The sequence below is a fragment of the Orcinus orca genome, chromosome 2, assembly GCF_937001465.1.
Source record: "Orcinus orca chromosome 2, mOrcOrc1.1, whole genome shotgun sequence".
NCBI lineage: Eukaryota > Metazoa > Chordata > Mammalia > Artiodactyla > Delphinidae > Orcinus > Orcinus orca.
This window is the reverse complement of record NC_064560.1, coordinates 95,518,719-95,538,872: the sequence shown is the minus strand read 5'-3', so window position 1 is coordinate 95,538,872 and position 20,154 is coordinate 95,518,719. Positions and strand designations below refer to the sequence as shown.

The window sequence follows — 20,154 nt, the reverse complement described above, 5'->3', positions numbered from 1 at the left end:
CTCATTCTCAAAGGGAAAATATATATATCATTTGTTTTTAGTTAGTTGTACCATGTAATATTGTTGCTTAGTTATTTTTTTTCTTTTTAGCTTTCATTTACCTCCAAACGAATGGAAAGTATGATACATAGTACTTGGAAAGATTTAAAGGATCAGTTTTGCTGCATTTTTGGTGCAACATCATTGGAATGTAGTTGTAATTTTTTCCAGTGGTAATTCCAGTGATTTGGCAGTATGGTTTTCCCATGGCAGTAATATGTAAAATCTGGGATTTGCTTTTTTATCTTCATCTTTTGAATAACCACAGTATTCCCTTCACCCTTAAATGAAACAGACCTGACCCTGAGTTGTCAAAGTACACACAAAGAAATTCCAGGTTTAGGACTCATACTGGAGGGCTTTGCCTGTTACAAAGGTACAGTTTTTCAGAAACAGTGGATAGAGCAGAGGAGATGCAGCTGGTTTCATTGGGGAGCAGTTTGGTTCTTGGAGTGGTCATGAATTAATAACGGGAAAAGAGATGGAAATCTCAGAGGCATTCTGAACTTTTACCCTTCAAGGAAGTCTAGTTTATAAATTAGGCTTTTTACGAAAAGAGATTTTATTGAAGGGAAAACATCTGTTCATTGAAAGCTTTTAAAATCCACATTTTGACAACTTCAGGCACATTGCTACTTCCAGATTGAGTAACACTTAAAACACATTTCCTTTTGAAAGTGCAAGATTTGCAAAAGAGACTTGTGCATTCTTTGGCCATTCTCAAATTGTGAGTTGAATGCTGGGTAATCGCTGCTGGCTCCTTAATCAGATTTAAAATTCTCAATCCTTCCTAGGTGTTTCTGCATACTTTATCTGAGTTGTTGTAGCTGTGTTATTACACCTTATTTGCCAATTCTGTTTTTCTCTCTTGACATTTTGGCAGCTCTAGCATTAAAACCCTTTCATTTGTAATTCAGTTATATTTTAGTAGTTATCATTTGGTATTATACTGATTTGTTGTTGTTTTTTTTTCTTTACACTGGTGTGAAAGTGATGATATTATAGTGATTTGTTATTTTGCCCTTTTGTTGCCCAAAGACATTTTAAGGGTTAATTAAATCTTTATATTTTAATTTATAAAGCCCTTTGAGACTCTCCAGTATAGAGATTCCTTAAAGCTATTCTTTTTTTTTTTTTTTTAATAAATTTACTTATTTATTTATTTTTGGCTGCATTGGGTCTTCATTGCTGCGTGTGGGCTTTCTCTAGTTGCGGCGAGCGGGGGCTACTCTTCCTTGCGGTGTGCAGGCTTCTCATTGCAGTGGCTTCTCTTGTTGTGGAGCACGGGCTCTAGGCGTGTGGACTTCAGTAGTTGTGGCACGGAGGCTCAGTAGTTGTGGCTCACAGGCTCTAGAGCACAGGCTCAGTAGTTGTGGTGCATGGGCTTAGTTGCTCTGCGGCATGTGAGATCTTCCCAGACCAGGGCTTGAACCCGTGTCCCTTGCGTTGGCAGGTGGATTCTCAACCACTGTGTCACCAAGGAAGTCCCTAAAGGCAATTCTTTTTTTTTTTAAGAATTTTAAAAAATATTTATTTTATGTATTTTTTTGGCTGCATCGGGTCTTAGTTGTGGCACGCAGGGTCTTCGTTGAGGCGTGCAGGATCTTTCGTTGAGGCGCGCAGGCTTCTCTCAAGTTGTGGCACGCAGGCTTTCTCTCTAGTTGTGATGTGCGGGTTTTCTGTCTCTAGTTGTGGTGCGCGGTGTCCAGAGTGCATGGGCTCTGTAGTTGAAACTCGTTGAGGCGCGTGAGCTCAGTAGTTGTGGTGAGCGGGCTTTGTTACCCCGCGGCATGTGGGATCTTAGTTCCCTGACCAGGGATCGAACCCACGTCCCCTGCATTGGAAGGTGGATGGATTCTTTACCACTGGACCACCAGGGAAGTCCCTCCAAAGCTGTTCTTAAATGCACTGTTTTTGTATCTGTCAGGCATATGTTTATGGCTCAAAGAAAAATTAGTAAATCCTTCCTAATTTCTAGAATTAGTTTATGAATTTGTTATCTTTTGTTGGCATGATTAGATTTTATGGGTTCAGCTGTCTAATGAAGAATGCCAAGAATTGAATTTAATTCAGTAACAAGTAGGAAATTCCAAAACAGTGTAAAGATGTGCAGCTTTTTCAGCAGGAAGTGGTGATAAGTGTTACTGCTGATTTATACCATAAATGGGGTTTCATTTACCACTTCCTATTCACAGAGTAGAAGAACCAAAGAAATCTGAAAACTTCTAGTCTGTCTTCTTTTTAGTATATCAGGTGTCCTTTCCTTTAAGGGCAAATAATATTCGCAGACCACTTGTTAGTCCACCTTTAAAAAAAAAATCCCCCTTTTCTAATATTGGATTTAACAAAATTAACATATTTGGCTGCCAGTGATCATTTCACGCTGTTGTCAAAACGTCTTCTAAATTTACTTTTAATGTGTTTTTCCTTTTGAACTTTAGACTTTCTAATTCTCAAATAAGAAAACAGATAGTAAATTTGAATATAAGTGAATAAAATAAAAAATAGTTCTAAATATATGCAGCAAATTTGGCACTTGGTGGAAATGTGCTTTTATGAACTTACAGAGTATGTTTTTAAAACAGAACAATGCCTTGAATGCCTCTCTTTCAATCTAAGTAACATTCTTAACTTTATTTCTACTTTTACACATTTTTTCCAAGTCCCTTCTTTATTTTGGAAAAAAAATAGTTTAAAGCTTCAATCTATGACTCATATTTTATCCTATTTCATTAATCTCTTTTTCTAATTAGAGCTTTTAGCTAATTATCCTGAAGTCAGCTACTCTAAAATTTTATTATTCTCCATGTTTAAAAGTCCACAGAGGGCTTCCCTGGTGGCACAGTGGTTGAGAGTCCGCCTGCTGATGCAGGGAACACGGGTTCGTGCCCCCGTCCGGGAAGATCCCACATGCCGCTGAGCAGCTGGGCCCGTGAGCCATGGCCGCTGAGCCTGCGCGTCCGGAGCCTGTGCTCCGCAACGGGAGAGGCCACAACAGTGAGAGGCCTGTGTACCGCAAAAAAAGAAAAAAAAAAAAAAAAAGTCCACAGAAAAAATATATGGTTGTCAAAGTTTCAAAACTGGCAGGATCCATTTATTACTGTATCTTCATTATTAAAAATAAAAATCTTGAGTAAGGAAGTGAATGTAACATTTCTTTAAAGTGGATTTCAATATTTGAGAAACTTTTTTTCTATTCCTGGAGTATCTCTGAAATGTAAATAGAGAAACCACAGAACTCATATTCAGATAGCCTGGAATCACAGATGTTTTTTGTTCCCAAATGTACTTTTGAAACAAAGTACATTTTTTTCTTTTTAATTGTAAAAGTGCAGTGTTAAACTTGTACTTCTTAAAGTGGGTCAAAGGGGATAGATGACCCGTGTTTTTTCTTCCTCCATGTGCAACACTGGGGTAAACCCAGCATTGGAATCTTACACTGCTATCATTCATTGAAAGGCTCAGTATCCCAGAAATCTGATTTTTTTTTTTCATGGCTCTCTTTTTTTTAAATTTATTTATTTATTTTTGGCTGCGTTGTGTCTTCATTGCTGCGAACTGGCTCTCTCTAGTTGCGGCAAGCGGGGACCACACTTCGCTGCGGTGCACGGGCCTCTCACTGCAGTGGCCTTCCTTGCTGTGGGCACGGGCTCTAGGCACGTGGGCTCAGTAGTTGTGGCTCGCGGGCTCCAGGCACGCAGGCCCAGTAGTTGTGGCGCAGGCCTAGTCGCTCCGCGGCATGTGGGATCCTCCCGGACCAGGGATCGAACCCGTGTCCCCTGCATTGGCAGACGGATTCTCAACCACTGCGCCACCAGGGAAGCCCTCATGGCTCTCTTGACTTCAGCCAAATTGGACTTTTAGAAAAACATCAGTGGGAACCACATGTCTAAAACTTCAGTTGAAGGAAGGTCCCTACTGTTTCTCCACCCCTGATTTTCCTGGGCCGGGCAAGGAAAAGTGACCAAGTGACCCAAGATAGAAGAGAGAGTTGTGTGTGTTGTGTTCTAACCTCCAGCACCCACAGAGCAAAAATAAGTCAAGTCACAGCTTAAGCTGAAAGTTGAGACAACTCCCTGGCCCCCCAGAGTTCTGAAGGCCAGGAAAAGTCCTTCTTCGTACTCTTTTCCCACACTTAAGCAATGGTATCCTTTTACCCATTCACAAACCTGGGCAACCTCCCTGTTCTCTTGAAATAGTAAAGGTTTTGTTATTATATCTGTTGGCTGACTAATCTGACTTTGGTGTAAAAGAATTTTGTCCATCTGTTCGCTCTCCATGTTAAATCGTATCTAACTTGCGGAATGATAGGAGGCCCAAGACTGCTTATTCCAAACTCCTTTTCCCTTTAAGGTCTGTTAACTGTGGACTTGGGCCAAGTTCAAAGTTTCTGTCCCTTTCTTTTGCTGGTCAAGCCCTCCCTCCCGGTCCACCACTGGTTTCTGAGAACTGTGATTGATAAGCAGTGCTTTGGGCACGTGCTTGGTTCATATCCCTCGCTAGAGCCTCACCGCCAGCCTCTGCCAGGTCTTGTTCCTGTGCGTCGCCCTGAACAATGCAGAAGCCTCAAGTATACTCCACCTTCTCAGAGGTGCAGGGCAGACCCCTGCTCCCCCAGCCGAAGCCTCTTCCCTGTCGCATTAGAGGTGGAAAATCAGAGCTCCTCTGTTCCTCTCCCATGGTACCATTCCCAGCAGTGACCACATGTGTATTCCTCCCTTGTCCTTGGCCCACATGGAAGCTCCTTTTCCTCCAGCTGGGGAAGGAAATGTCCTTGATACCCCTACTGGAAATCTGAGTGGCCAGCACTCCTTGCAGCCCCAAGCCACTCATCTGTCCCCTCACTTTCTCAGCTTGATCCAGTCTTTCTGTCACCCTGTAACTGGTCACCAAGGGCTCAGTTTATTGAACTGAGCACCAAAGCCCTCTTTGTATTGAACAAGTTGGGGAGGGGGTGGTGCCTGTTTTTCCCTGGCCTAAATCTTCTCAAGTGCCTTTCATCTCTCAAATTTGGTTTGATTTTTCTCCTGCCATGAATAAATGTGTGCCTCTCTATGTCATTTTTCCAGTAATTAGCCATTGCTTTTAAAAAATCATGAACAAATTTAGGCATACAAAAGTATACCTAATGGAAAACACTCCCACGTTCATGTACCACCCCTCACTTTTAGAAATAATAAATAACAAGTAGAGTTGAAGTCCCTGTGAACCCCTGCCTAATCCCTCCTCTTCCGTTTCTCTCCAGAGGTAAGAGCTATCCGGATTTTGTTGATAACCATTCTTGCGTATTTTTTTGTATTTTAATTACACGTGGACAGATGTATAAATGATCCATACTGTTGTTTTTGGTATTGAAATTTTACAGAAATGGTTTGACTCTGTGTGTATGTCTGCAGTTGCTCTTTTCACTGGACGTTGTTTTGAGCTTCATTCATGTTGATACACGTGACTCCTGTTCACTGCTCCCTAGTATTTCCTTATATACCAAGGTATTCTTGGCCTTGTATACCAGGGCATTCCTGTTGTTGCTAGTGCTTTGCTACGACCCGTAAAGAGGAGGCCTCCTCAGGGAGATGTGGACATTCTTGTATGCATCTCTTCAGGAAGGCCTGATCTTTAAATGCCCAAATTTGATTTTAACCCCGTTTTGAATTGGCCTTTGTGAATCTGGGTAAGTTGCTGCGTCTCCCTGAGCCTCAGTTTTCTTCAGCACAGGGAGAGGACTGGACTAAATGGTCACTAGAATTCTGTGATTCCTTTCATGTTTCCCTCGGTGCCTCCTTATGCTACATAACATGTATCAGTGATGAGCAACCATTTAGCATGAGAATCAATTCAGAAAAAATAAAAATCTATTAGTGAGTGTGTGTGTGTGTGTGTGTGTGTGTGTATGTATTTAAATTCAGAATGAAAAATGGTTTTGAGTCCCTTGTGAATGTTTTCTTACAATTTAGATTTCCTATTTTATTGACTAGATAAATATTAATGAGAAAACTGGCGCTTCTTTAAAGCCATCAAAAAATTAATGTCAGGGCATGTTCAAGCAACATGGAAGCAACAATGGAGTCTTCTCTTGAGCATAGATGTTGGCTGTGCTGCCAGCCAGGTAGGCTGCATGAAGCCTGGTGGCTCATGGATTGCTCATGAGGTGGGATGACTCAGGGTTGTCATTTTGAACATGAATTATTGTATTATATGCTGCCAAAAAATGATGCTTTCTAAAAGACTATTGAAATACAGGGGGCTTTGGACTTCCCTGGTGACGCAGTAGTTAAGAATCCGCCTGCCAATGCAGGGGACACAGGTTCGAGCCCTGGTCCGGCAAGATCCCACGTGCCGCAGAGCAACTAAGCCCGTGCGCCACAACTGCTGAGCCTGTGCTCTAGAGCCCGCGAGCCACAGCTACTGAGCCCACGTGCCACAACTACTGAAGCCCATGCGCCTAGAGCCCGTGCTCCGCAGCAAGAGAAGGCACCACAATGAGAAGCCTGCGCACCGCAACGAAGAGTAGCCCCCGCTCGCCACAACTAGAGGAAGCCTGCGCGTAGCAACGATGACCCAACGCAGCCAAAGATAAATCAATAAATTTATTAAGAAAAAAGAAGTACATGGGGCTTTTTGACCCTAAATGTAATCCTCTTCAGGAGCTATGTTTTTTGAGATTGTATAGTCGTTTTAAAGGGGGGAAAAAAAATTGCTCCCTTACTGCTAGGATGAGCTTTGGTTCTTGCTGCTACCGATGACTGCCTCCTCCTTTGCAGTCTCTAATCATCTGGGGCTAGAGCACAAGCCAGGTCTTTGGAGCTGTGGGCTTGGGAACTCTCCTAACAGCAAAGATCATGGTTTAGCCCAGAGATGTTGTGGCAGCTACTTGGGTTGCTCATTGTCCTTTGTCTCCTTCTTGTTCATGGCTGAACATGAGGAGAAATTACCTTCAGAGAAGTACTGTAGTTATCATGAAATTTAATAACATTCGTGCCAGAGTAGTAGGGATAGCTGTTAGGATCTGTTTCATGTAGCTATGAATATAAAATTGTATTAAATAAACTTGTATTATTCTAACAGATATTATGATGGATCCAACAGCTTTCCCCTCTCTCCTATTTTTAGCAGGATCAGGGGGAGTGACCCAGCTCCAGGGATGGGCCTTGATTAATCTCAGTTTAGGGATGGGTTTAGATTAATCCAATCTTGGTAACTGCCCGGGGCAGTGATTAGTTGAGGAGCTCAGTCTTGGCCCCCAGAACATGACATTCCCTTGGTTATAAATCCAGAAATGAGACATGAAGGAAAGGTCACTGGAGGCTTTGGGGAAACATTTCCTCACTTTTAAGAGAGAGGCACAGGAAGATGATCTCTTTTCTTCTCAGTATTGCTGTTGTAGTCAGGAACTGCTATCAGTCAGAGGATGAAATTGATACTCCCACGAGGGCAGAGCCAAAGGAGATGCAGAGAAATGAGCCAGAACTACTGGATTGAGCCATCTCGGAACCTCAGCTCACCACTGGGCTTGTCATATGAGTCAACACATTACCTTAAGCTCGTTTGATTTGGGGTTTCTGTTATTTGCAGCAGAAAGCATCCTAATTGATATAATTATATTATCATTCTTATGACTGGTTATTCTTTTAATCCTGGAGTAGCCTCAGAAAGTTGTCTTTCCTTTATAGTAAGTATTAACGCAGTATATATTCTACTGATATCATTGTCAGAACTAATTGTAATGTAGAGATCTTCATTTTCTTAGTGTCATAAGATCTCTCAGCATCCCTACTATTCTCGCGAGTGTACGCTGACAAAACTTTGAACTTGCAAGGTTTTCTTAGCTGTCTCCACACTTAGTAGAATTTAACCTTTACTTAATTACACGGAGGTATTTAACCTTTCATTTAGGATCTACTGCATACACGTTACTGTGTGCAACCTAACTGGCAAAGAGAGGATGGAACCCTTGCTTGATGTGAGAGCAATTCAGGACAGTATGTTAATAAACCCAGTAACACAGTATTGAATTGCTGTGCAAAAGCCAGGCCTGGAGGTAGGGATGGACAGGCCTGAGTGGAGAGGACCGCAGGGTAGGGTGGCACCCTCAGAGAAGGCTGCCGATGAGGTAGCCATGTACGGGCAGAGGGGAGGAGGTGCGGGGCCCAGTGAGAGAAACAGAGGCTGAAGTTGGAGAGAGGCTGGGAGGGTGGCGGCGTAGGGAGAGCGGTGCACCTGGGGGGAAGGCTGGATTGCCAGGCCGAGGAAGTTGGATCCATGGCTTCTTGAATAGGGAGGTGACATTACCACAGGGATTGTTGAAAGCTGTTCTCACAGTTGCATGCAGGGGAATTAGACCAGCAAGAGGTGTTGGCACAGCGCCCTGGGAGGCTATTACCATAATCCATGCATGAGGTGACAAGATCTGCCGGATAACGGCATCTGAATGTGTAATATCTTACATCTGTGTCGAATTTCAGAGTTCCCACAGCACAATCAAGCACATGATCTAATTTATCTAATGAGATTCTCTTAACCTTTTTTATGGATGAGAATGTGGAGGTTCAGAACAGATAGGCAACCTCCTAAAAGTTATTAATGACAGAACCCAACCTACAGTCTAGGACTTTTTTTTTTTTTTTGCGGTACGCGGGCCTCTCACTGTCGTGGCCTCTCCCGGTGCGAGCACAGGCTCCGGACGCGCAGGCTTAGCGGCCATGGCTCACGGGCCCAGCCGCTCCGCGGCATGTGGATCTTCCCGGACCAGAGCACGAACCCGCGTCCCTTGCATCGGCAGGCGGACTCTCAACCACTGCGCCACCAGGGAAGCCCACAGTCTAGGTCTTTTGACTTCCAGGGCCAGGGCTTTTCAATAATAACATAAGTGATATTTCCCATTTTTAGTGAAATTCAAGTTGTGTTAATTTGACTGTGCTCTACAGCATTTGTCTGTCACCTGGCTCCTGAAAGCAGCATCAACCAAAGCTAAATACCAGTTCACAGCTCTTATAAAATGTTGAAAACCTCTGAATAGTGAACAGACGGTTAAGTATCACAGATAATGGTAGAACCTCCTCCAATAACAGAAAGGTAATCCTTCTAACAAATACAAAAAACAAAAGTCTGGGTCAGTAGAAAGTTTCCTCAATGTTTCACGTGAATGGAGAGTAACTGAGACTTAAGGGCGCCTCAAAATGGCTTTGTTGAATGAAGGTGGAAAAGTTGCCCATGACTCCTGACTACAGGTAAAAACAACCTTGAAAGAACCGGAGTTACATCTTAATAAAATAGAATAAGGAAAAGTATTCATTTGGCAGGCATTTTGATAGACATCATCTTTTACTTAAAATGTGAATGAACTATTAAAAGATGGAATGTTGGATGACTTTAGTCTTCCAGTTAAGAAAGTTATTTTCTGAAGATACAGTAAGTATTTTGAAAGTCATGAATTTTTCTTCTTTTTTACTGTGCTAAAAAAAACCCATACACACACATAAAATAAAGTTTACCATCTTAACCATTTTTTCAGTGATCAGTTCAGTAGTATTAAGTATATTTACATTGTTGTGAAATAGATCTCCAGAAATTTTTCATCTTGCAAATCTGAAACTTTATGCCCATTAAACAACAGCTCTCCTGCCCCGCCCCCTCCCTTCAGCCCTTCATAACCACCATTCTATTTTCTGTTGCTATGAATTTTGAAAATTGTGAATTTTTAAAAAATGTTAACATCAAGAAACATTCATTTCTTGCCTACCGCGTGTTTGGCATTGTTCTTGATGCGAGGACCAAAAAGAGATAGAGGCTAGAGAGAATCCCTAGAGGGTCTTTGTTACACTGGATTTGGAGATATATAAAAAGATAAATCACAATAAAAATGTGTTAAATGAATGATGGCCACAGTGAATTCTGTGTGATGCTAACAATAATATTTGTGCTGTGTTGCTCAGTTTTGCTTCGGTGACTGCAGACCCTGCAATACTGAGGTACCTTAGAGGAGGAAATGTGAGCCAGATAACCTGGGGGTATTGGGTATGAGATTGTATTTGTTAACATTACATGGTTATTAGTCAAGGGAAAGAATAAGAAGCTGTTCTGCTGGATTAGCTTGGGTGTGATAGTTGCGTATTTCAAGATTCACAAGCGTACCTGAAAAGATTCCCTGGGGGAAAAGTGCCACGCAGAGAAGAAGGGGCGAATCCACTTGGTTTATGCCTTTGCCATATATGAAGCTGGAGCCGGCAAGCAGCCTTTTTGGACGTTCTCAATGTTAATATGTAGAAATACTGTAATAATGTAGCCGTTGAAGGCTTTTCTCCCTCAAAATAGCTGCAGTTAATGTTTCAGTCACTTTAGAGGATGCATAATTGACCGTTTTCTTGAAATGTCTTGGAAACCGCTTTAAGGGGCTCTACAGAGAATGTGAAGGAGTAGAAACATCTGAAACAAAGCTGAGTAGCCAGATGATGAGGATTTAGCAAATTGCAAGCGAGCTGTATTCACTGACTCGTCCCTTCAGAAAGAGCAGCAGCCTGTTCCTGTTCAATGGTAGAGGATGCTGGTATTTGTGAGGGACTTTGTGGTTCTTTGTAGTTGAAATTGCTGAGTTAAGTTTTGAGCTACCATAGTGGGGGGAAATAGGTGAGGGAGGGGTTGAACTGTTGAGTGCTGGAGCCACAAATGACTTTCACATGCTACCTGTCAGGCTGGTTGAGTGCCTTCTTAGCTTTGGCTTCAGGTTGGAATCACTTGGGGAGCTTTAAAAATTACTAGTGCGCAGATCCCATCCTTGACCAATTAAGTCAGAATCTCAAAATTTGGGGAAGGGAGCAGGCCTAGTCATGAGTATTTTTCTTTTTCTTTTAAGTTCTTGAGGTAATTCTAAAGTGCAGCCAGGGCTCAAAGCCCTTTTAGCTATTTCAGCACTAGCCAGAAAGATGCAGGGAACATTTATTAACATGTATGTAAAGTACTTGCTAACTGTATAAAATAAATATGCAGGCTTTCTCATCCCTGCCTTCAGATAGGTGGGTTTTTTTTTTTCTTTCTTTTAGCCAGTTGCAGATTCTAAAGAAACAAATGGAAGGAGGTGGAAATAAAACAAAAAGAGGCCTCACGGCCTTCTTTAGGGAAGGACGGGGCACGAGGGGTGGGTAGGAAGCTTTGTTTATCTGTATTTCAGGAAGTGGAAAATATGGCATGTTCTCCATCTATCTAAATTATGTACCTTTGAGGGATGTGTTCCATTTGTGTCAAAATAATGAGGCATATAATACGCTTCATTTAACATGTGTGGGAATTCTTTGCAGAGTAATTAGCATTCCTTTCTTCAGCCTGTATTCAGAGGAAACATACCATTCACACCCTCTCTGTGTTCACATTTTCCAGTGCGTTGGAGAGCTTTTTTTCAAAAGAAATCTTTGTCCTTTTCCTAATAAGCCTTTGATTATATTTGAAGAAATTTAGCATGTCTTTCTTTCTTTTTCTGGCAGGAATTGATTTTAAAATCAGAACGATAGAACTAGATGGAAAGAAAATTAAGCTTCAGATATGGTAAGTAAAAAAAAATATATGCACACAGCATTTCTACCTTAATCAGGAATTGAATGTGGGAATTAAAAGGTGAATTGTGGTAAATTAGAGGTACCGTTTGGTAGCTAAAACTTCTTTATCAGAACCAAGGGGAAATGGGTAGGTGTTCAAAGGTGTCTTCACCAAGAGTGGGATGGTAAGGATGATATCACTAAGTCTCACAGCCAGGAGAAATTTGAGAGCTCATTCTTCCAAAATGCTAATTTTATAGGGGAGGAAACTAAAATTCTAAAGCGTGTCAGTTATTTTTCCATTGTAGTTGTTGCAGCTGTGAAATCAGATAAGGCAAAGTAGTCAAGTGGTAGGAACTCCAAAATTCCTACCCCAAAGTGCTGATCTGGAGTCCAGCCTCTAAACTAAAGACTTGGTGTTCTTTGCTTCCCTTCTTAGGGACTACTTGTCCTCATTTGTAAATTGATTGGTCAGACTGATGACATCTGAGTTCCCTTCCAGCTCAGATATTTTCTCATTTATTTGCATATTTCTTCTCCTTAAATAAAAAATGGGAAACACTGCACTGGGGAATAAGGAAGGGAAAAGGCATGCCTGTCATCTCTTGTGTTATAATATGCAAGGCAAAGATCTCACGATCAGCCAACTCCGACTGGTTAATTCCTCAAGAATTTGTCACACTACAGTGAATAAATATGGTTCCTGCAGATTGCCTGGTTGAATATTTTTGGCTTGAACTCAAACTCTTAGATTTTTTCTTTTTTTAACCTCTTCAATTGCTTTCAGTGTAGGGCCTTCCATGGAGCCACATAGATTTGGAGCCTTGAGAAAGGTTTTGGATGATGTTCACTGACCTAATGTGTGACAATAACAGCAGGAAACAATGCTTAGAAATTTAGAGCATCATAGACTTAAGAAGGAAGCAGGGCAAAATAATAAAGTAATACATATATATCAGCTTTTTCCATAGGCTGTTTTTCTTCTTTGAACTTCAGAACCGGGATAGAACTAGAACCTTATATTGAAATCCGCCAGCCTTTCTTTTATAGGAAACTGGGACTTAGAGGGGTTAAGTTCATCTGAAGGCATATGTCTGGGTTAGTGATGGAGCTGGGACAACTACCCAAATCTCCTGGAACCTTGTGTCAGCTTCATGTATTAGCCTTGTATAGAGGGTTCCCCGTATACTTCACTGGAAAACATTGTGTAGGTCACCACAAGCTACTCTTCTCATCTGTTGGTATTTAATAAGAGTCAAATATTTTAAAGAAAAAAAAACTTTTTTTAAGGGGGAAGCAAAGAGAATCTCTGACTCTATGCTGTACAGTCCTGATCATAACAATAAGGAATGTTTCTAGGAGCCTGTGGGTAATCAGCTAGTTAGAACCCCATGGCACTATTTATCAGTCCTCTTGGCAGCAAAGTAGTCTCCATTTAATCTTCATGACCTGCATTTAGGATGCCAAATGCATCCTTGCTACAGAGCTGGTTCTAAATCAAGTAGCATGTTAGAATCAAAATATGGTTATTCTGGGCTTCCCTGGTGGCACAGTGGTTAAGAATCCACCTGCCAATGCAGGAGACACTGGTTCGAGCCCTAGTCCGGGAAGATCCCACGTGACATGGAGTGACTAAGCCCGTGCGCCACAACTACTGAGCCTGCGCTCTAGGGTCCACGTGCCACAACTGCTGAAGCCCACACACCTAGAGCCCGTGCTCCGCAACAAGAGAAGCCACCGCAATGAGAAGCCCGCGCACTGCAATGAAGAGTAGCCCCCGCTCGCCGCAGCTAGAGAAGCCCGTGCGCAGCAACGAAGACCCAACGCAGCCAAAAATAAATAAATAAATAAATAAAATATGGTTAGTCTGCTCAACGATGTTTGGCAACCTGTTTTCCTCATGATTTGTTTGCTGAGTCCCAAACAAGTGCCTGTGTATCTAATCCTGATCGGTGAGAGGATGGCAGGATAAGATGATGGTACTGTGAGGCCAGGGCCTGCACTAAACAGCCAAGGCCTAGAATGCTTGAGTCTCATTCAAGGGTATGAGCTGTTTAGTGGCAGAACTGGGACCACAGCCCACCTGAGCCTGTTTCCTTTTCTGTAGAACAGGGATGATGGTAATAGCACCACATTGGGCTGTGGTGGGCATCATTTGAGCACCATGTGAAAGTATTTTATGTAAGGTATACATTTTATGTAAGGTATACATAAATGGTAAGGTATTTATTAACGTTTTAAATTTACTATATTTCCCTTAGGCTTTTATCTCATTTGAGCTTGGTGTGTGTTAGATTTTAGTATATTTCCACAAATGCTTCTTTTTTAGTGTATTTCCACAAATGCTTTTTTTTTCTTTTAGGAATATTGATTTTTCCCAGATATCAAGGAAACTTGACTTCCTTTATAGGGGTTGCTTTGGTAAATGTAATTCGAAATGTTGGCATTTTTCAGAATGTATTCAAATGGTACGTCATCCTCCAAAAAAGCAAGAATAAATGCAAGTTGATGTAATTTTGAGGTATTGTTCATATTTTGAAGTCTTTGTCAACAATTATGTGTTGAACTCCATGGTCTCATTTAATCATGGGCTCTAGAGCTGAAAAAGTTCTTGAGGAGACCCATTTTAGTGTGCTCTGCAGAGCAGAATTTACACGGTAGTAAGTCCAGCCCAACTGCTTGCTTGGTACAGAAATCAGACTTTCAGTCAAGAGAGCAAAGTGCCTTAATCATTGGGCATTTATAAAAAGGATTAGAACTGCCTCTAGGAGTCCAAGAATTTAGAACTATTCTCTATTCTGTTCCTCATCTGACTGACGAACACATGCCAGTTCCTAGCAGGACCATGCATTTTCCTGTTGATGCTTTTGTCATCAAGGTCCAAGTTTTTCACCCAAGTCATTGTGAGCTCCCAACAGGCTTCCAGAGGCGCAACAGGCTCCCTTTGTGTCTCGTTCCCCATCTCCCTGAAACCACTGCATTTGTGAGCAGACCACCATTATATCTCCTACAGCTTCGAGTGTCTCCTCAGCGATACTTGTGATGACTTTGCAAACCACTCTCTCCTTTGTTTTAAATTTTAGGGACACAGCGGGTCAGGAAAGATTTCGAACCATCACGACAGCATACTATAGAGGAGCTATGGTGAGTGTGTTTTAGGGTTTTGTGGAAGTAAAACATGAATATTCATTTGTCAAGTTTGTAGGATTCAAGCTAGAGTCTAGTACGTTGGAGAAAATAGATTTTTTGACGTGCAAACAAGACATTTAAAGGGTTTTTTACGTTTTGTGTTTAGTAGCTGTGTACTCTACCATTGGTCTTCATTATATTAATCATGTAATTAGCTTGGAGATGTTTTAGAACTCCTCCACACATTCTGAGTGATCGTATATTTTTGTGCTTTGTCCTTTTATTAATACCTTTGCCAAATCTTAGCAAACCACAAGCCCTGTGACTAAATATTCATTTCTTGCACCCTCTCCCCATTCAGCCCTGCCACCATCATCCCTTATCTCTCACCAGGTCCACAACATCCACTCCTATTGGCTCATCTCTCTGGAGTCTCCTCCACCAGCATTCTGCCAGCTGGCCAGGAAGTAGCCAAATGATCTGTGACTCTCTGAGGCTTAGAATCTGGTGAATCTTGACTACCAGGTCCTTCTGTGCTATATCCTAGCCTTATCCTTGTTATCATAACCTCGTCACTTGGCTCTTTTCCGTCCTAAGATGCTTCATCTATACAACCCATTATACTGTTGGCTCAGGGTAGATTCTGTGTGGTGCTGTGAGTACAGTGGTGAGTAAGGTAGCTTAGAAGCTGAGCTCTACGGAACCAAGCCTAAAACGTCTGAACCAGAACAGGGCTTTATCTCTGGCTTTTAGGCCTAAGCCAGGTATAACTTGGAGCTTTAAATGATGATGAAACCCAATATGCTTTGGGAGTCTTGGAAAGTTGAAAAGTTGAGATCACATAGCCCAGCCTAGTAGACTCTGGGGTGCCAGCTGCCAACTTACCCAGCTCATTGCGTAAAAGACCGTTGTGCTTCTGAGAGTGGTGTGGACGTGACGGAGCTGTAGGGGTCTTAGCTGTCCCTTTGCCGCAGGAAGGTGCGATCTGAATTCACAGATCCCTCTATTATCATGCTGCTCTCCGTTCCTCCTCCACTGCCACTCACCCTCCAGTATTTGAGTGCCAGTGACATCCCCACACAGAAGTTGGGGATTCCTTTTGGGAATTCCTTTTTGAAGCTCTACCACCTTGGGACTCTATACCACTAACCATTTTATATGTATGTGTTCTCCACCCTATAATACTTTGAAGATTGTAAAAGGTCATCCTTTTAAGAAGGGCAGTTGTCAGCTACTCTCTGCTTAGATTGGAATCAAAGGGAAGGGACTTATCTTGTGTGGAGAAGTTTGTTTGTTGTTTATTTCCTCCAGAAAGGATTTTGCGGGTAAATAAGAACATCTTAACAGGGATGATTTAGAATAGTTTATAGGTAATTTTGATTAGAGGCATCTTATAAACACAGGCCTTTATATTGACCAATTTCTTTATTTTCTAGGAATGATGTATTGATACCACTTGCAAGCTTGTTTTCAATACAGAGTGGGCAAGAACACTTAGAATGTGGAGCAAGTGTCTTCCTTGGCTGTGTAGCTCTAGTTCATGGTATAAGGAAAGAGATCATTGAAATGTGTTCTTTAATTTAGATTTCATTTATCTACTGCCTAGCCTTTTTTCACATTACTGCAAATAATTAGACATTGTTGCTGTTCTAAGATATCTTGTCCTTTTCATTTTGAAGGTAGGGATTTTTGTCTCTTGTTTTACTACGGATGCCAGTGCCTTACACATAGTAGATGCTCAATAAATACTTGCTGAAGGAGTGAATCAGTGAACAATTTCAGACCTAGAAACAATCTTAGATACATGTTCAGGAAATCCTGCTCTACTTGAGTCTTGGATCCCGCGTGTCATCTGTTCCAGTGGGATGTGGGGCCGTTGTGTTCTCATTTCAACAGGTGGTGGTTCTGGCAGGTTTAGTTTGGTTGGCTCAGGTATGCAGCGTTTTGGTAAGCACAGTACTGAGTCTGACACCATGGCAGAGTCCTTTGGTCTGTTTCAAACTATTGAGCAACATTTGTAGGCATAGCAGTAACCCTGACGGACAATCTGGCTTTGGGGGGAAAAGGCGCCATATCATTGCATTATCGCCATTTCTCAGTACTGTCTTGTGAACTCTTAGGAGGCCGTTGTTGTTAAAGGTATGTATACTAGATATATAAAGTTTTTACCTGGTATACCGGAACTTGTATTTCCAGCTGATTCATAATATCAATTAGCTTACAAACATAGGGAATAGTCAAAGGGTTTCTGCTACTCAAACCAAAGATATAAATTAATAATTGTTGCCAATTATTGAGTCCAAGCTGTGTCCTGGATTCTAGGTAAAGTACTTTACAAATAACATCTCAGTAGATCCTCAAAAATCCATTGTGGAAGATGTGCTGTCTTCATTTCCCAAACGCAGACTGAGAGGGATAAAATAACTTCTCCAGGATCTCCCAGGTAGCATGCGGTGGAGCCCAGACCTGATACCTCTGACTCCAGAATCTGTGCCCTTAACCACTACACTGTGTTCACACTTCCTGTGCTAACCACCCAGAGTGCTACTTGACAGACAGCAGTAAAGATCAAGGTTGTCCACATAGCCCAAAGGGAAGTAAAGCTCCGGCAGTTTTTTGCTTAATTTTACTATTGTAGGTAGCTAAGCTGTTTGAATCAGGAATTATTCAGATTGCATTTTGAGACTTTTAAAAATTATGGTAAGATATATGTAACATAAAATTTAACATTTAAGTGTACAGTTCTCCACTTTGATTTTTTTTTTTTTAATTACCTTGGTAATTGTAAAATCTACTTTACAGTGTAGCCACAGTTAAACATTTGCATTTGAGGCTAGGAGGAGGGAGGATAGAGAAGAATGTTGTTTGTCATTTAAATTTAAATAATTATGTATATTTTTCTGGTTGTCAGAAGGTTACATGTAGTATAGAAAGCTTTGAAAATCCTAAGAAATCATCTAAAATCCCACCACCATAAGAGATAGCTTCTGTTAACATTTTACTATGTTTCCTGGATTCTTTTATCTATGTGTATTTTATATGATTTACATTTATTTACATTTATATTTTGTATTTATTTACAAAGTTGGAAGCCAGACCCTGAAAGACTTTGCCTGCTATTTAAGGAATTTTAGTTATGAGTACAATGGCGAGATGCCAAAGGATTTTAAGCAATGAAGTGATAACTCTGGTGCCCTTATGGAGAGTGGATTAGAGGAGGTTAAGAATGAAAGCAGGGAGACGTAAGTCATCCACGTAAAGGCTAATTGATGAGAATGTGAGTAAGGCCTTGCGTGTGGGGTATCAGACTGTGGAAATGTGGAGGTTGTTGAGTCTACAGGACTTAGTGACTGACTAGTGGTGGAGCAGATTACTCCCGAGGGTCTGCTTGGGCTGGCTGGCAGGGATGTATTGCCCTTCTTCAAAACGAGAGTACAAGGAGGAAGAGAAAATTTGAAGGGGACAAAGACAACTTCCTATTTCACTTAGTTGAGTTTTCGGTGACCACAGGGGCCATCTGGGAGCCGATGCCCTGTCAGTGTTCTCCAGGGCACACCTGACCCCTGTCTGTGTCTTCGGCCTCATCTTGTGCCCTTCTCCCATTGGATCTGGGCACTCTTGCCAGGCTGACAGTCTTTTTTTTTTTATATAATTTAAATTTATTTATTTTTTAATTTTTGGCTGTGTTGGGTCTTCGTTTCTGTGCGAGGGCTTTCTCTAGTTGCGGCAAGCGGGGGCCACTCTTCATCGCGGTGCGCGGGCCTCTTTTGTTGTGGAGCACAGGCTTCAGACGTGCAGGCTCAATAGTTGTGGCTCACGGGCCTAGTTGCTCCGTGGCATGTGGGATCTTCCCAGACCAGGGCTTGAACCCGTGTCCCCTGCATTGGCAGGCAGATTCTCAACCACTGCGCCACCAGGGAGGGCCAAGCTGGCAGTCTTTTACTCAACCTAGTAGGTTCTGGGCCTTCCTGGTGAGCAAGATATTTATCACATTTCTGCTATGTCCCAGGCACTGAGGGCTTCCCCTCTTCACTCTAGCCTCTACCCCTTTGCCCAGTTCAAGTCTACTCAGCCCTCAGGCCTTGGCTTTAATGTCATTTTCTCAGGGAAACCTTCCCTGAGCCACCCCAGCCCCTCAACCAGATTAGGTTAGCATTTTACTCAGAGCTCCTCATGCTTCTTCATAGTGATTGTCTAAATTATAATTAATTATATAGTTATTGGTTCATTGTTTTCTTTGCTAGCCATCCATGAGAAGAAGGGGCCTTGCCTATCTTATTCACTACTAGTAGCATTTGGTATACTACCAGGCACGTAGTAGGTGCTCACTAAATATTTGTTGAAATGGATGGACGGGGGGTGGATCTAGCACTTAACACACAAATGTGGTCTTGTGATACAGATTTTGGAATAGGTAGCATACAGGTGTCAGTTGAAACATTTAGAAGATAAACTGTTTAAAAATACCAGACGTGGGGTCTTCTAAGATATGATGAGGATGCTTTTCATTAAAGTGTGTAACAAATGCATTATATTTTAAGTGTCTGTGATTTACTTAGACAAATAGTAACTTTTTTTAGTTTAGTAACATTTCAGTCAGTTCATATAAAAAGAAATAAATCTAAAGCCATATGGTTACAGTCTTAGTATAAGAGTCAGAAACAAGATAATTTCTACTTAGAATAAACAAGTGCACAACAGAAGCGATTACCTCTTACTCAATGTTATCTCTATTTTAACTTAAACATCCTTTTAGCTTCAGTTGGTGCCAGTTTTATTATATGAAGTCAGGTAGAAAGGGTGTATCACCTTTACCATAATCACTAATTCATTACAGGTTAAAAGTGAAATAAATGTTAACAGAGTATTTATTTACATGGTGAGACAATGGAAGATTTTATTTATTTCTGTTTCTCTGTACTTTAAATTTTTATTATAAATTCCTTCTATAAAGACAGAAAAAGGACAAACACAAGCTTTCTGGAGGAGAAGAGTACATTGACATTATATTCTTTAACTTTAAATGTATAAAGTACTAAATAACGGTCTTTTTTCCTCTTATAGGGAATTATGCTGGTCTATGACATCACAAATGAAAAGTCCTTTGACAATATTAAAAATTGGATAAGAAACATTGAAGAGGTATGTATGGAAAGAGAATGGATACTAAAGAAGAGTCCTGCTGGGTGCTTATAAAGGGCTCCTCCCTTTATGAGTGTCTCCCTATCACTCAGCTGAGCTGCTAGGAAGTAGGGCGTGGGCAGGTCAGGCCCTCTGCTCTGAGGAGTGCCAGGGAGGGTGACATCTCTGGTACTGCCAGTCTGACTTCTCTGCTGGACTTGGGGGAGGTCCAGACAGAGGAGCAGTTTCACAGAATTTTAAACTTGGCCCTGATCTTGAAAATAATTTAATCCAAGTCCCCATTTTACACATGAGAAGACTGAGGTCAGAAAGAGGTGAC

The 20,154-nt window shown here is 41.6% G+C and overlaps 1 protein-coding gene across 1 annotated transcript in view; it reads left to right on the top strand.

Moving 5' to 3' along the window:
• RAB8B (RAB8B, member RAS oncogene family) overlaps nt 1-20,154 on the top strand; it is a 66,955-nt gene that overhangs the window by 36,695 nt on the left and 10,106 nt on the right. The window contains exons 2-4 of the mRNA XM_004274720.3: nt 11,514-11,574; nt 14,648-14,708; nt 19,758-19,835. Coding sequence (XP_004274768.1) covers nt 11,514-11,574; nt 14,648-14,708; nt 19,758-19,835 — 200 coding nt within the window. The remainder of the gene's footprint in view (nt 1-11,513; nt 11,575-14,647; nt 14,709-19,757; nt 19,836-20,154) is intronic.